Below are 17755 nucleotides of genomic sequence, written 5' to 3' on the forward strand. Positions count from 1 at the left end.
ATCTATGTTATTCTGTTATGTAAACCTGAAGTTATATATGTATATATGTTATTACGTTATGTTAAATGGGGAGATGACTGTAAAGCTAGGAAGGGAGGAATGTTGTGTATGTAATATGTGTGCTACTTTGAACCTATGGACAGGACTGCACTACTTGTTGGGCGTAGTGATACGCAGTACCACTCCTGGCCATAGGGGTATAAATAGTACTGTGGGTACTGATCCCCCTCAGTTCCCGCCTGTGGGCATGAAGTAAAGACCTATGTGCAGTCCCTACCTCCAACCAGTAAAGGCCTGTTTGAGTTATACGTTTAAGTCTTTGTGTTAATTGTTCAATACAATACACATACTTAACACTGTTGGTCAATCAATGCCGGCTAACCCCGAGAATGCATGAAGAATGAATCCCTCACCTGCCGGAGAAAGGCTTCCTTTTGCGCGGGGGTGTCCAGTTTGCTTTTTCCGACGTTAATCACTTGGACCTCAGCACTGACCTTCTCACACTCCTCCTCCGACATGCTCAGCACTGCTGGAACATTAAGAGGACCAGTTTTCAGCCGCAATGCCCAAACCCCGCTGAGCAGAGTTAGAGGCAGAAACACCAGCCGGGTACAGGGAGAGGGCAGAGAGTGGAGCAAACCCGGAGTGCCAGTCCAACCGAGGACATGTTACTCTGGGAGCTGAACCAGGGACCGTGTGTCTGTGCAGACAATTCCAGGTCCAGTCCCTGCTTTCAAAACATCTCCCTGACCCGACCACCACAATTCACCACAGCAGCGCGAGAAGGCAGCCCCACAGCTCCACATTCACAGGGCACTGAGGAGGAGCTCCTGACTCCTGACTCCATCTCGTGTCTCCTCAGTGCTAATAGAAACACAGTAAAGGGGAGGGGGAGGGAATTCAAAGGAAGGCTGAACAGGCTGCGGTTCTTTTCTCTAGAAATGATCAGGCTGAGCGGTTACCTGATAGAGGGCTTTAAAATTCTGAAGGGTGTTCGAAACGGTAGATGTAGAGAAGATGTTTCCTTTTGGGGGAGCGTCCAAAACTAGGGGCCATAAATATAAGATAGTCACTAATAATTCCTATAGGGAATTCAGGAGAAACATCTTAACTGAGAGAGTGGTGAGAATGTGGAATGTGCTACGAAAGGGAGTGGCTGATGTGAATAGCATCGATGCATTTAAGGGGAAGCTAGATATACATATGAGGGAGAGAGGAATAGAAGGAAATGTGATGTGGTTAGGTGAAGAGAGGTGGGTGGAGGCTCGTGTGGTGTATAAACACTGGCATGGACCAGTTGGGCCGAATGGCCTTTTCTATTCTATGTCATTAATATTGGGAGTGACCGGCCCTGATAACTGGGACTGAGCAGTCATATTAGAAAGCAGGATATTCGGGAGGTTGAATGTCAGAATGTCCGAGGATGGTGTCAGGCACTGAACCTTGCCGGGCTTGGACCCTGGAAGAATCTGATTGGATGGTTCCTACCAGAATCCGGCTGATACCTGGCCTTGAATGTCCCTCCTTTGACGGATTGCACTCAGCTTCTGATGTCGACTCTCCCTTGGCTCCAGAACTTGTCTTCTTCCCCGAATCTGTAATGAAAGATCAGCCACATGGGAACTGGAGAATGGAGACAGAGCCATGAGTCAAGAGTGGATCTTCCTGGTCGATCCGGGACTCTCAAAGCAGCGGGTCGGGCATTGAACTGATGATGGGCACAGAGACAAGAGACAATTCAGGACTGAAAGATCAAGAGACAGAGAGATAGATAAATTTATATAGAGAGAAAGTGGGAGAGTGAGAATGAGAGATAGAGGCAGAGAGACAGATAAGACAGAGACAGACAAAGAAAGACCGTGGCAGACGGAAAGAGAGAGTTCGAAACAGAGAGAAACAGTGAAGTTAGTCACAGAGACCCAGAGAGTGAGGAAAAAGAGGGAGAGAGAGACAGAAAGAGAGAGGGAAAGACACAGAGAGAGATAGAGAGAGAGAGTGAAATATGTGGAGAGAGAGAGAGAGACTGGGGATAGAAAGAGAAAGAAAGACAGGGAGAGAGAGAGACACCAAGAGAGAGCGAAAGTGGGAGAAAGATAGCGACTGACAGACAAAGTGAGTGAGACAGAAAATGACGGAGAGAAAGAGAGAAAGATAACGTAAGAGAAAGACGGGTAGAAAGGGAAACAGGCTGAGAGAGAGAGAGAGAGAAAAAGAGAAATAGGTAGAGAAAAAGAGGGAGACAGAGACAGACAGAAAATGAGACAAAGAAATTGACAGAAAGAGAGAGAGAGAAATGAGCTAGAGACTGAGACAAAAATAGGGACACAGAGAGACACAGTGAGTGAGAGAGAGAGAGTGAAAGATAGAGACAGAAAGAGAAAGAGAGAGACAAAGAACGAGTGAAAGATAGATGGAGGGTGCCAGACAGAGAATGAGCAAGAGAGACAGAGAGAGAGAGAGGGAGTGAGAACTAGACAATCAGAGAGAGAAAGGAAGAGTGAAACTGTGAGAGAGAGAGAGGTAGGAAAAAGCTGACAACCTATTGCACTTCCTGCCAGGTGGAACACATAGTGACACGCACTCAATCATGGGATCCTTCCATTCTCCAATCTGTTTCCTGTTAACATAAGGTGCCTTAAGTATCACAACAAAGCTCTTGTGTGGCACTTTATCAAATGCCTTGTGAAAATCCATATGCACAAAATATAACATCTCAGTTCGTGAACCGTCATATCAAGAAATTTTCTGGTAGAATTATTGCCTCAGATTCTGTCTGGGGGCATTCATTTTGAAACTACCCCTTCATAAATTGCTGCTATCCCAGACTGTTTGATGTGGGAGTAATGGATCTTAGTTCAAAGTTTGGTTCCAGGCAAATATGTCTGCTCTGATACCACGTGTTGTAAATCGTATTTCAATCAAAGCACTGGGTTCATTACCATTGGAATTGAATTGAAATCAGGGATGTTATGTAAAATTTGTATAGAACCTTGGTTAGGCCTCACTTGGAGTACTCTGCCCAGTTCTAGTCTACATATACCTTGGTTAGCCCACACTTGGAGCGCTCTGTATACTTCTACTCTCTATACACCTTGCTTAGATCACATTTGAACCATTGTGCATAGTGCTGGTCTCTATATACTTTGGTTAGACCTCACCTGAAGTGCGATGCACAGCTCTACTCACCGTATAGCTTGGTTTTATCACACTTGGAGTATGATGCACAGTTCTACTCTCATTATAGCTTGTTTAGACCAAACTTGGAGCAATGTGCACTGTTCTGGTCTCCATATACATTGGTTTTATCACACTTGGAGTATGATGCACTGTTCTACTCTCATTGTAGCTTGTTTAGACCAAACTTGGAGCAATGTGCACTGTTCTGGTCTCCATATACGTTGGTTAGATCACACTTGGTGTAGGAGGCACAGTTCAACACTCCATATAACTTGGTTAGATTACACTTGGTGTATGAGGCACAGTTCAACACTCCATATAACTTGGTTAGATCACACTTGGTGTAGGAGGCACAGTTCAACACTCCATATAACGTGGTTAGATCACACATGGTGTATGAGGCACAGTTCAGCACTCCATATAACGTGGTTAGATCACACATGGTGTATGAGGCACAGTTCAACACTCCATATAACTTGGTTAGATCACACTTGGTGTATGACGCACAGTTCAACACTCCATATAACGTGGTTAGATCACACTTGGTGTATGAGGCACAGTTCAACACTCCATATAACGTGGTTAAATCACACATGGTGTATGAGGCACAGTTCAACACTCCATATAACGTGGTTAGATTACACTTGGTGTACGACGCATAGTTCAACACGTTAGGAGGCACTTGGTGTAGGAGGCACAGTTCAACGCTCCATATAACGTGGTTAGATCACACTTGGTGTAGGAGGCACAGTTAAACGCTCCATATAACGTGGTTAGATCACACTTGGTGTAGGAGGCACAGTTCAACGCTCCATATAACTTGGTTAGATCACACTTGGTGTATGAGGCACAGTTCAACACTCCATATAACTTGGTTAGATCACACTTGGTGTAGGAGGCACAGTTCAACACTCCATATACGTTGGTTAGATCACACTTGGTGTATGACGCACAGTTCAACACTCCATATAATGTGGTTAGATCACACTTGGTGTAGGAGGCACAGTTCAACACTCCATATAACGTGGTTAGATTACACTTGGTGTACGACGCATAGTTCAACACGTTAGGAGGCACTTGGTGTAGGAGGCACAGTTCAACGCTCCATATAACGTGGTTAGATCACACTTGGTGTCGGAGGCACAGTTCAACACTCCATATAACGTGGTTAAATCACACTTGGTGTATGAGGCACAGTTCAACACTCCATATAACGTGGTTAGATCACACTTGGTGTAGGAGGCACAGTTCAACACTCCATATAACGTGGTTAGATCATACTTGGTGTAGGAGGCACAGTTCAACACTCCATAAAACGTGGTTAGATCACACTTGGTGTATGACGCACAGTTCAACACTCCATATAACGTGGTTAGATCACACTTGGTGTAGGAGGCACAGTTCAACACTCCATATAATGTGGTTAGATCACACTTGGTGTATGAGGCACAGTTCAACACTCCATATAACGTGGTTAGATCACACTTGGTGTATGACGCACAGTTCAACACTCCATATAATGTGGTTAGATCACACATGGTGTATGAGGCACAGTTCAACGCTCCATAAAACGTGGTTAGATCACACTTGGTGTATGAGGCACAGTTCAACGCTCCATAAAACGTGGTTAGATCACCCTTGGTGTAGGAGGCACAGTTCAACACTCCATATACGTTGGTTAGATCACACTTGGTGTAGGAGGCACAGTTCAACACTCCATATAATGTGGTTAGATCACACTTGGTGTATGGGGCACAGTTCAACACTCCATATAACGTGGTTAGATCACACTTGGTGTATGAGGCACAGTTCAACACTCCATATAACGTGGTTAGATCACACTTGGTGTAGGAGGCACAGTTCAACACTCCATATACGTTGGTTAGATCACACTTGGTGTATGAGGCACAGTTCAACACTCCATATAACTTGGTTAGATCACACTTGGTGTATGAGGCACAGTTCAACACTCCATATAACGTGGTTAGATCACACTTGGTGTAGGAGGCACAGTTCAACACTCCATCAAACGTGGTTAGATCACACTTGGTGTATGAGGCACAGTTCAACACTCCATATACGTTGGTTAGATCACACTTGGTGTATGAGGCACAGTTCAACACTCCATATAACGTGGTTAGATCACACTTGGTGTATGAGGCACAGTTCAACACTCCATATAACGTGGTTAGATCACACTTGGTGTATGACGCACAGTTCAACACTCCATATAACGTGGTTAGATCACACTTGGTGTAGGAGGCACAGTTCAACACTCCATATAACGTGGTTAGATCACACTTGGTGTAGGAGGCACAGTTCAACACTCCATATAACGTGGTGAGATCACACTTGGTGTATGAGGCACAGTTCAACACTCCATATAACTTGGTTAGATCACACTTGGTGTAGGAGGCACAGTTCAACACTCCATATAACGTGGTTAGATCACACTTGGTGTATGAGGCCCAGTTCAACACTCCATATAACTCGGTTAGATCACACTTGGTGTAGGAGGCACTGTTCAACACTCCATATAACGTGGTTAGATCATACTTGGTGTAGGAGGCACAGTTCAACACTCCATATAACGTGGTTAGATCACACTTGGTGTAGGAGGCACAGTTCAACACTCCATATAACGTGGTTAGATCACACTTGGTGTAGGAGGCACAGTTCAACACTCCGTATAACTTGGTTAGATCACACTTGGTGTAGGAGGCACAGTTCAACACTCCATATACGTTAGTTAGATCACACTTGGTGTATGAGGCACAGTTCAACACTCCATATAACGTGGTTAGATCACACTTGGTGTATGAGGCACAGTTCAACACACAATATAACGTGGTTAGATCACACTTGGTGTATGAGGCACAGTTCAACACTCCACATAACGTGGTTAGATCACACTTGGTGTATGAGGCACTGTTCAACACTCCGTATAACTTGGTTAGATCACACTTGGTGTATGAGGCACAGTTCAACACTCCATATAACTTGGTTAGATCACACTTGGTGTATGAGGCACAGTTCAACACTCCATATAACTTGGTTAGATCACACTTGGTGTAGGAGGCACAGTTCAATGCTGCATATAACGTGGTTAGATCACACTTGGTGTATGAGGCACAGTTCAACACTCCATATAACTTGGTTAGATCACAGTTGCAATACTAGGCTTAGTCCTACACTCCATAGACCTTCGTTAGATCACATTTGCAATACTAGGCTTAGTCCTACTCTCCATATAACTTGGTTAGATCACATTTGCAATACTAGGGTTAGTTCTACTCTCCATATACCTTCGTTAGATCACATTTGGAGTCCTGCCAACAGTTGTGGTCTCCAAAAACCAACAGAAAATGCTGGAAAAACTCAGCAGGTCAGGCAACATCCGTGGACAGAAATTTGAGTTGACCTTTCGGGTCGAACCCTTCTTCAAAACCTTTGTTTTGAAGAAGGGTTCGACCCGAAACGTCAACTCAAATTTCTGTCCACGGATGTTGCCTGACCTGCTGAGTTTTTCCAGCATTTTCTGTTGTTATTTCGGATTTCCAACATCCGCAGTATTTTGCTATCAGTTGTGGTCTCCATATACCTTGGTTAGACCACACTTGGAGCACTGTGCATAGTTAAGGTCTCCATAATATGAAAAGGATATAGAGGCAATGGAGAAGGTGCAAAACCAATGTTTACAAGGATGATCCCAGAACTGGGTGGGTACAACTATCAGGAAGGATTGCAAAGCCTGGGGCTCACTTTCTCCAGACAAGAGAAGGCTGATTGGGGACATGATAGTGGTCTGTAGTATTATGACGGGTTTGAGTGGATAGACCTAGTGAGGATGTTTCCACTTGTGGAGGTATCCAGAACTAGGGGCCATCAATATAAGATAGTCACTAATATGTCCTATAGGGAATTCAGGAGAAAGTCCTTTACCCAGAGAATGGTGAGCATGTGGAACTCGCTACAAGAAGTAGTTGAGGTAAATACCATGGATGCATTTAAGGGGAAGATGATACACTCATGGCAGTGAAATGATGAGGATGTGGAGCTGATAGGGTGAGATGAAGTAGGGTGGGAGGAGGCTTGTGTGGAGCATAAACACTAGCATGGGTCAGATGGGCAGAATTGCCAGTTTCTGTGCTGTGAATTCCACGCCTCCAATTCAGTCACCCAGTGTCAGAAACACACCGTCCTGCTATCACAAGCTCCATCTGTACTGCCGCTTCCCAAAATGACACAGACTTCACCAATGATTCTCTCAGTCACATCCGATTCTATCATCTTTCCAGACTGCCCACCCTGACCTGAAAATAAAATTCCGAGGAATCATGGATAGAGTGCGGGGCAATCTGACATCCGAGAGAGGTCTCATTCGAGACTGCGTGGTTCTCAGTGACTGAGCATTTCTGGAGTCACATTGGGTGAAGTGTTTGTTTGAAGGAACCCCACCAGACTGATACCTGAGGCTGTAGACCCCGCTGGGATAGAGGACGATTTCTCAGTGGATTCTTCAGATGCTTGTTCCTTGGCTGCTTGTGTCGGGATTGTCTCTGGATCTATAATAAAGGATGAGAAACAAGAGAGAGTGAAGGAGTGGGGAACACCCGAACACATCATCAGGATGATAGAAGAGTCCAGTGAATGCCAGACCCCAGACTTTAAATATCCCATAGTCATCCAACCCCAGTCACCTGATCCACTACAACCAACTCCTTAAGTCACTATAACGTACAGCCCCTCAGTCACTTCTACCCACTCCCCTCAGTCACTTCTACCCACTCCCCTCAGTCACTTCTACCCACTCGCCTCAGTCACTTCTACCCCTCCCCTCAGTCACTTCTACCCACTCCCCTCAGTCACTTCTACCCACTCCCATCAGTCACTTCTACCCACTCCCCTCAGTCACGACACCCTGTCCCCTCAGTCACTTCTACCCACTCCCCTCAGTCACTTCTACCCACTCCCCTCAGTCACTTCTACCCACTCCCCTCAGTCACTTCTATCCACGCCCCCCAGTCACTTCTACCCACTCCCCTCAGTCACTTCTACCCACTCCCCTCAGTCACTTCTACCCACTCCCCTCAGTCACTTCTACCCACTCCCCTCAGTCACTTCTACCCACTCCCCTCAGTCACTTCTACCCACTCCCCTCAGTCACTTCTACCCACTCCCCTCAGTCACTTCTACCCACTCCCCTCAGTCACTTCTACCCACTCCCCTCAGTCACTTCTACCCACTCCCCTCAGTCACTACTAACCACTCACCTCAGTCACTCCTACCCACTCCCCTCAGTCACTTCTACCCACTCCCCTCAGTCACTACTACCCACTCCCCTCAGTCACTTCTACCCACTCCCCTCAGTCACTTCTACCCACTCCCCTCAGTCACTTCTACCCACTCCCCTCAGTCACTTCTACCCACTCCCCTCAGTCACTTCTACCCACTCCTCTCAGTCACTTCTACCCACTCCCCTCAGTCACTTCTACCCACTCCCCTCAGTCACTTCTACCCACTCCCCTCAGTCACTTCTACCCACTCCCCTCAGTCACTTCTACCCACTCCCCTCAGTCACTTCTACCCACTCCCCTCAGTCACTTCTACCCACTCCCCTCAGTCACTACACCTGATTTTCCTCAGCTACTACATTCCTCATTCACGGCATCCCTGTCGCCTCATTCACAACATCCCACTCCAAAAATTCGCCTCATCCTATTCCCCAATCACGACATCGCAGCTCCTCAGCCAATACATCGCACAACCCTTAGTCAGTAATTCCACTCCTTTCACTCACTAATTCCACTCCGTTCAGAAACTACATCCTGTTCGCCTAAGTCAATTCAATTCAATTCAATTCAAATCGCTTTATTGCATAACAAGGTACATCTTATGTTGCCAAAGCATCAAAAAACATTCACGGTTGAACAAATAAACGCAGATCTATCCATACAGTGTATTAACAGATATATCCCTGAGTGTATAAATATACATTCATATAATTTGTATATACTCTTTTCTTAGATTTAATGGTTGTCCCTCTGTTTATGGCAAGCTGTAACATAGTGTGCCACTAAGGTTACACAATTTCTCTGTTCCCCTAGTAGGTATGGGATTTTTTGGCCGTCATTCAAATTTCTGAATTCAGGGCATATTTTTATGAATTTTGGGTAGAAATTCTCCCTGATGCCCTGATATTTTCCACAAGCTGTGAGGAAGTGCATCTCTGTCTCCACCACTCACTGACTGCAGTGAGAGCATATCCTGTCCTCTCTTGTTAGCCAGGTCTGCCTGTGTCTGCCTTTTTCGATCGCCAGGCTATGCTCACTAAGTCTGTACATTGTCAAGGTTTTTCTCTATTTGCTATCTTTTACCATGGTCAGGTATTCAGCCATGTTGTATTGTCTGTTTAGGGCCAAGTAGCAATCGAGTTTGTTTTCGGTTTTTCTTGTTTCTGCCCAATATGACAGATATTTTTCCTTTTGCTTAGTGACAATTGTGTTGGGTCGAATTCTCTGTGCTACAATGTCACTGTCCTGGGGCTGGTTATTGTTAGTAGTGTTAGTAGTTACTTCACTGAGTCCCAGGACTAGTTGACTGAGGGTATTCTTCTTTGTGATCCTCTCTTGGCATTTCAGGGCTTCGTAATGATAGCAGTAGGGGTTGCTCATTTTTAGGTGTTTCCAAAATTTGGTGGCTCTTTTTTGGATAGTAATTATTAATGGATATTGGCCTAGTTCTGCCCTGCATGCATTGTTTACGGTTTTCCTTTGAGTCCGGAGGATACTTTTACAGAATTCTGCATGTAGGATCTCAATTGGGTGTTTGTTCCATTTTGCAAATTCTTGTTGTGTTAGCGGTCCCCACACCTCACTGCCATAGAGTGCAATTGGTTCAATCACCTCATCTCATTCCCCTAAGTCACCTCATTCCACTCCCCCCAGTCACTGCATCCAACTCCCCCCAGTCACTCCATCTCACTCCCCTCCGTCTGCTCATCACACTTCCCACAGTGCACTCATCACAGAACTCATCCTCATTGCATCCCACGCCCCTCAGTAAGAAACTGGATGAATCTGAGGGACTGACGATTTCAGCAGTTAGATTGGGTGAGCAGTCTGTAGAATGGACACCACAAACCAGATACCTGAGGCTGCAGATCCCGCTGGAATAGTGGATGTACGGTCAGTGGATTCGCGAGTCGATTGTTCCTCGGGTTCCTGAGTTGTGTATGTCTCTGTATCTGTAATACAGGAAGAGAAACATGGGAGAGTGCAGAGAGGAGCACAGCCGAATGGGTTGGTACTAGGGTCCGTAGACTGTCAGACATGGTCTTTAGAGAATGCATTAACACCCAATCTAATCCCCTCAGTTACTACATCACACACCTCTCAATCAAAACAACGCACAACTATCAGTTACCACATCCCAGACACCTCGGCCACTGCAACACACTCCCCGCAGTCGCTGCATCCCAAACCTCTCAGTAATTGCCTGCCCCTCACCTCAGTCACTGCATCCCACTTCCCTCAGTAATTGCCGCCCTCTCACCTCATTCAATGCATCCCAAGCTCCTCCGTCAATGCACCTCATCACATTGCAATCCAAATCCTCATCCCACTCCCCTCAGTCTCCTGGTCCTGCACAGCTCAGTCGTAGCATCCCACTCCCCTCAATCACTACATCTAACACTGCTCGGTCTCCTCATCCCACTTCCCACAGTCCGCTCATCCCACACCCCTCCTTCAATACATCTCACTCCCCTCAATAAGATACTGGATCAATCTGAGGGACTGAGGATATCAGCAGTTACATTGAGTGAACAGTCTGTGCAGAATGGTCGCCACAAGGCAGATACCTGAGGGTGCAGACCCTGCTGGGAGAGAAGATGAATGTTCAGCGGATTCCCGAGTGGATTGTTCCCCGAGTTCCTGAGTTAGGGATGTATCTGTAAAAAGGGAAGAGAGACATGGGAGTGTAGAGATTGGACAACAGCCGAATAGGTCATCAGTCTGGTACTCGGAGAATGTCCGACACCAGTGTTTATATAAGAATCATCCAATCCCATTCCCCTAAGTCAGTACATCACACTCCCCTCATTCATTACATACCACTCCACTCATTCACTTACTCCCACTCCTATTATTCACTACATCACACTCTCCTAATTCACTGCATCCCACTCCCTCATCACTGCAATCCACTTCCCTCAGTCGCTGCATCAAAAACCTCTCAGTCTCCTCATCCCACACACGTCAGACAGGAAATCCAACTACCCACAGTAAGAGATTGGATCAATCTGAGGAACTGAGGATTGCTGCAGATACATTGGGTGAGCAGTCTATATAATGGACCCCACAATGTAGATACCTGAGGCTGTAGACACCCGTGGAATAGTGGATGTATGGTCAGCGGGTTGGTGAGTCGATTGTTCCTCAGGTTGCTGAGTTGTGGATGTCTCTGGATCTGTATGAAAGGAAGAGAGGTATAGGAGGGTGCAGAGCTTGCACTAGAGTCCGGAGAATTCCCGACATCAGTCTTTATATAGCCCAGAACCATCTAATCCAACCCCTACAATCACTAAATTCCACGCACCTCAGTCATTCTTTTGTTTTATTCGTTCCTGGTATGTGGGCGTCGCTGGCAAGACCAGCATTTATTGCCCATCCCTAACTGCCCTTGAGAAGGTGGTGGTGAGCCGCTCTCTTCAATACAACTGTGGGGTTTGCTGGGCCATTTCAGAGGGCAGTTGAGTGTCAACCACATTGCTGTGGGTCTGGAGCCACATATAGGCCAGGCCGGGTAAGGACGGCAGGTTTCCTTCCCTAAAGGACATTCGTGAACCGGATGGTTTTTTATGACAATCTGATAGTTTCATGGTCAAGCTTATAATTGCAGATTTTTATTACATTCCCCAACTGTTGTGGTGGGATTTAATCTCATATTTTCAGATCATTAGTCGAGGCCTCTGGATTATTAGTGCAGTAACATAACCACTGCGGTACGCATCCCTCGCATCCAAAGCCGTTCAATCTCCTCATCCAACAGACGTCAGTCAGTGCATCCCACTCCCCTCATTAAGAGGCTGGATGAATCTCTGGGAATGCGGATTTCAGCACTTACATTGGGAAATTTCATTACATTAAAGGTGCTATATAAATACAAGTTGTTGTTGTTGAACAATCTGTGTACAATGGACCCCACAAGGCAGTTACCTGAGCTTGCAAAGCTTGTTGGGCTAGAGGAGGAATGACCAGTGGATTTGTGAGTCAATTGTCCGTCGGTTCCCTGATTTGGGACTGTCTTGGGCTCTGTAATAAAGGAAGAGAGACATGGGAGAGTGCAGAGTGGAGAACATCAGAACAGGTCATCAGGCTGGTGCTAGCGTCTGGAGAATGTCACACACCAGTCTTTATAAAAAGCATATTCATCCAATCCCATTCCCCGTGACACAGAAAATCTGGAAAGGGAGCGTGCGGTGCCCAGCGCTACACTGGGGGTCTCTCGCGATCAGTAGGCACCGCAGGGAACATAGTGTCCGATAGACACGGAGAACATCGTCTGATTCAGCTCCCTGTAGCTTTGGTGAAAAGTACACTTTGTGTTTCAGTTCCTTTATTCGTTGTGCCCCGTACAACAAGGCAGGTCACAATATTACTTTTTCTTTCCGTTAATGACACGGGATATCCCAGAGTCAACCTTCTGGAACATTTCGAAATGGACGTGTTTACTTGCAACACCCAAAGCTCTAATTGGTCCCCTTGATTGACAAGTCCCGATTGCTGATTGGTCCCCTTAGAGTAGAAGACTTGCTACTCCAGGTGGAACAAAGTGTACTTGCAAAAGAAAGGAATCGCCATCGTGGGTTAAGACCTTCTACCACCTGTAAACATGTTCCTGCTCCCACCGCCCAAGTTTCAGACCTACTGATGGCACCCAAGTTCCTGTTCTACTCACCCCGTCCAATTTCCTGACCTCCATCCAACCAAGTTCCTGACATTCTCCTCCGGTGCAATTTCTTGTCAAAGTTTCTGACCTCCTCCCTCAGCCCAAGTTCCTGACCTTCTCCCCCGGTATGATTTCCTAACTTTCTCTCCACCCCCGAGTTACTGCACACCGCGTGTTCCTGACCTTCTCTCCCACACCGAGTTCCAGACATTCTCGCCCCCCTGAGTTGCAACATTCTCTCCCCTCACCAAGTTCCTGACCTCCTCTCCCCTCCTGATTTCCTGACCATCTCTCCCCCGCAGCTCCTGACCTTCTCCCAATCCTCCCACCCGTGTCCCTGACCTTCTCTCCCCCGCGAGATCCTGACGATTACTCCCCCACCGAGTTCCTGACCTTTTCACCCCTCCCAAGTTCTTGACCTACTCTCCCCATCCGCCAAGTTCATTACCGTCTTGCCCCATCCGTGTTCCTGACCTTATCTCCCTCCCACCCGAGTTCTTGACCTTCTCTTCCTCCCCCCCCCGCGTTCCTGACATCCCCCCACCTGACTTTTGGACATTCTCGCCCCCACCCCGAGTTCCTGACCTTCTCTCCCCCTCACCCCGAGCTTCTGATATTATCGCCCTCCCATCCGAGGTCATGACCTTCGCTTTCCGCTCCCCCAAGTTCCTGACATTCTCCCCCCTCCTGATTTTCAGACCTCCCCCCCCACACCGAGTTCCTGAAGTTCTCACCCCCACCCCGATCTCCTTCCCTTATCACCCTCACATTCGAGTTCCTGACCTTCACTTTCCCCCGAGTTCCAGGCCTTCTCTCCCCCAACGAGCTCCTGATATTATCGCCCTCGCATCCAAGTTCATGACCTTCTCTTCCCCCCGCCCCCGAGTTCCTGACCTTCTCCTCCCAACTGATTTTCGGACCATCTCTCCCCCATCCCCGAGTTCCTGAACTTCTCTCCCTCCACCCCGATCTCCTGTCCTTATCGTCCTCCCACTTGAGTTCCTGACCTTCTCTTTCCCCCCCGTGTTCCTGACCTTCTCCCCCCACATGAATTTCGGATCACTCCCCCCGAGTGTGCCATGAAGGAGCCCGAGTAAAACTAATGTCAATGGGAATCGGGGAGAAAACACTCCACTGGCTGGAGTCATACCTAGCGCAAAGGATAATGTTTTTTGTGATTGAAGGTCAATCATCACAACCCCAGGTGATCTCATTGACACATAAAATTCTGACAGGACTGTACAGACTAGATGCAGGAAGGATGTTCCCGATGGTCGGGGAGTCCAGAACCATGGGCCACAGTCCAATGATAAAGGGTATGCCATTTAGGACAGAAATGAGGAGGAATTTCTTCACCCAGAGAGTGGTGAACCTGTGGAATTCTCTAACACAGAAGGCAGTAGAGGCCAATACATTAAATATATTCAAGAAGGAGCTGGATATATTTCTTAAGGCTAAAGGGATCAAGGGTTATGGGGAGAAAGCAGGGACAGGGTACTGAACTTGGATGATCAGCCATGATCTCATTGAATGGCGGAGTAGGCTCGAAGGGCCGAATGGCCTGCTCCTGCTCCTATCTTCTATGTTTCTATGTTTCCAGGAGTTCCTCAGGGCAGTGTCCTAGGCCCAACCATCTTCAGCTGCTTCATCAATGGCCTTCCCTCCAACATAAGATCAGAAATGGGGATGTTCGTTGATGAATGCATAGTATTCAGTGCCCCTCACCACTCCTCAGATAAGGAAGCAGTCCGTGCCCGTGTGCAGCAAGACCTGGACGATGTTCAGGCTTGGGCCGATAAGTTGCAGGTAACATTCGCACCACAGAAGTGCCAGGCAATGACTATCACCAACAAGCAACAGACTAAAAACCACCCCTTGACATTCAATGGCATTACCATCGCCGAATCCCCCACCAAAATCTAGGGGTGAACATTGTCCAGAAACATAGCCAGTAGATCAGAGGCTCGGTATTCTGCATCGAATGTCTCACCTCCTGACTCCCCAAAGCCTTTCTGCCATCTAGAATGCACAAGTAAGAAGTATGATGGAATACTCTCCAATTGCCTGGATGAATGCAGCACCAACAACACTCAGGAAGCTCGACACCATACAGGACAAAGCAGACCACTTTATTGGCACCCCATCCACCACCTTAAACATTCACACCCTCCACCACTGGTGTACCGTGGCTGCAGTGTGTACCATCCAGAAGGTGCACTGCAGCAACTCGCCAATGCTTCTGCGGCAGCATGTCCCAAAACCCTCGATCTCTACCACCTAGACAGAGAGAGACAGGAGGTGCATGGGAACACCACCACGTCCAGATTACTCTCCAAATCACAAACCATTCCGACTTAGAATTATATCGCCGATTCTTCACCGTCGCTGGGTCAAAATCCTGGAAATGCCTTCCTAACTGTACTGTGGGAGTACCTGCACCAGATGGACTGCAGCGGTTCAAGACGGCATCTCACCGCCACCTTCTCAAGGGCAATTAGAGATGGGCAATAAATGCTGGCCTTGCCAGCGACGCCCACATCCCATAAACGAATAAAAAAAGCACAGTTAAAGATACCCGTGACCTGTACTCCCCGAGGTACCAATAACCTCAGTCTCACTCTCCGCCCTGGCAGAACATTACCAAATGAAAGCAGGAAACGTGTCTCCTTCTCTAAACCATGTTTCAATATGACTCCCAGCCCAGCGTCCCCTCTAACTCAATGCTCACAGACAGTCCTCCCTATTCCACATTTTGCTATCAGTTGTGGTCTCCATATACCTCGGTTAGACCACACTTGGAGCACTGTGCACAGTTAAGGTCTCCATAATATGAAAAGGATATAGAGGCAATGGAGAAGGTGCAAAAAAAAGGTTTACAAGGATGATCCCAGAACTGGGTGGGTACAACTATCAGGAAGGATTGCAAAGCCTGGGGCTCACTTTCTCCAGACAAGAGAAGGCTGATTGGGGGCATGATAGTGGTCTGTAATATTATGACGGGTTTGAGTGGATAGACCTAGTGAGGATGTTTCCACTTGTGGAGGTATCCAGAACTAGGGGCCATCAATATAAGATAGTCACTAATATATCCTATAGGGAATTCAGGAGAAAGTCCTTTACCCAGAGAATGGTGAGCATGTGGAACTCGCTACAAGAAGTCGTTGAGGCAAATACCATGGAGGCATTTAAGGGGAAGATGATACACTCATGGGAGTGAAATGATGAGGATGTGGAGCTGATAGGGTGAGATGAAGTAGGGTGGGAGGAGGCTTGTGTGGAGCATAAACATTAGCATGGGTCAGATGGGCAGAATTGCCAGTTTCTGTGCTGTGAATTCCATGCCTCCAATTCAGTCACCCAGTGTCAGAAACACACCGCCCTGCTATCACAAGCTCCATCTGTACTGCCCCTTCCCAAAATGACACAGACTCCACCAATGATTCTCTCAGTCACATCCAATTCTATCATCTTTCCAGACTGCCCACCCTGACCTGAAATTTAAAATTCCGAGGAATCATGGATAGAGTGCGGGGCAATCTGACATCCGAGAGAGGTCACATTCGAGACTGGGTGTTTCTCAGAGACTGAGCATTTCTGGAGTCTCATTGGGTGAAGTGTCTGTTTGAAGAAACCCCACCAGACTGATACCTGAGGCTGTCGACCCCGCTGGGATAGAGGACGATTTCTCAGTGGATTCTTCAGATGCTTGTTCCTCGGCTGCTTGTGTCAGGATTGTCTCTGGATCCATAATAAAGGATGAGAAACAAGAGGGAGTGAAGGAGTGGGGAACACCCGAACACATCATCAGGATGATAGAAGAGTCCAGTGAATGCCAGACCCCAGACTTTAAATATCCCATAGTCATCCAACCCCAGTCACCTGATCCACTACAACCAACTCCTTAAGTCACTATAACGTACAGCCCCTCAGTCACTTCTACCCACTCCCCTCAGTCACATCTACCCACTCCCCTCAGTCACTTCTACGCACTCCCCTCAGTCACTTCTACCCACTCCCCTCAGTCACTTCTACCCACTCCCCTCAGTCACTTCTACCCACTCCCCTCAGTCACTTCTACCCACTCCCCTCAGTCACATCTACCCACTCCCCTCAGTCACTTCTACCCACTCCCCTCAGTCACTTCTACCCACTCCCCTCGGTCACTTCTACCCACTCCCCTCAGTCACTTCTACCCACCCCCCTCAGTCACTTCGACCCACTCCCCTCAGTCACTTCTACCCACTCCCCTCGGTCACTTCTACCCACTCCCCTCAGTCACTTCTACCCACTCCCCTCAGTCACTTCTACCCACTCCCCTCAGTCACTTCTACCCACTCCCCTCAGTCACTTCTACCCACACCCCTCAGTCATTCTACCCACTCCCCTCAGTCACTTCTACCCACTCCCCTCGGTCACTTCTACCCACTCCCGTCAGTCACTTCTACCCACTCCCCTCAGTCACTTCTACCCACTCCCCTCAGTCACTTACTTCCCACTCCCCTCAGTCACTTCTACCCACTCCCCTCAGTCACTTCTACCCACTCCCCTCAGTCACTTCTACCCACTCCCCTCAGTCATTTCTACCCACACCCCTCAGTCACTTCTACCCACTCCCCTCAGTCACTTC

The 17755-nt window shown here is 47.5% G+C and overlaps 1 protein-coding gene across 1 annotated transcript in view; it reads right to left on the minus strand.

Moving 5' to 3' along the window:
- Positions 1-17755, minus strand: part of LOC147091653 (uncharacterized) — a 153125-nt gene that overhangs the window by 5631 nt on the left and 129739 nt on the right. Inside the window, exons 27-34 of the mRNA XM_085976624.1 lie at positions 16777-16866; positions 12396-12491; positions 11551-11646; positions 11039-11128; positions 10328-10423; positions 7647-7742; positions 1506-1595; positions 414-529 (exon numbers count right to left, since the gene is read on the minus strand). Of these exons, the coding sequence (XP_085832750.1) occupies positions 414-529; positions 1506-1595; positions 7647-7742; positions 10328-10423; positions 11039-11128; positions 11551-11646; positions 12396-12491; positions 16777-16866 (770 nt within the window). The remainder of the gene's footprint in view (positions 1-413; positions 530-1505; positions 1596-7646; positions 7743-10327; positions 10424-11038; positions 11129-11550; positions 11647-12395; positions 12492-16776; positions 16867-17755) is intronic.

The sequence above is a fragment of the Somniosus microcephalus genome, unplaced genomic scaffold, assembly GCF_052327205.1.
Source record: "Somniosus microcephalus isolate GS21.2 unplaced genomic scaffold, FLI_Smic_1.0 unresolved_chr3, whole genome shotgun sequence".
Lineage (NCBI taxonomy): Eukaryota > Metazoa > Chordata > Chondrichthyes > Squaliformes > Somniosidae > Somniosus > Somniosus microcephalus.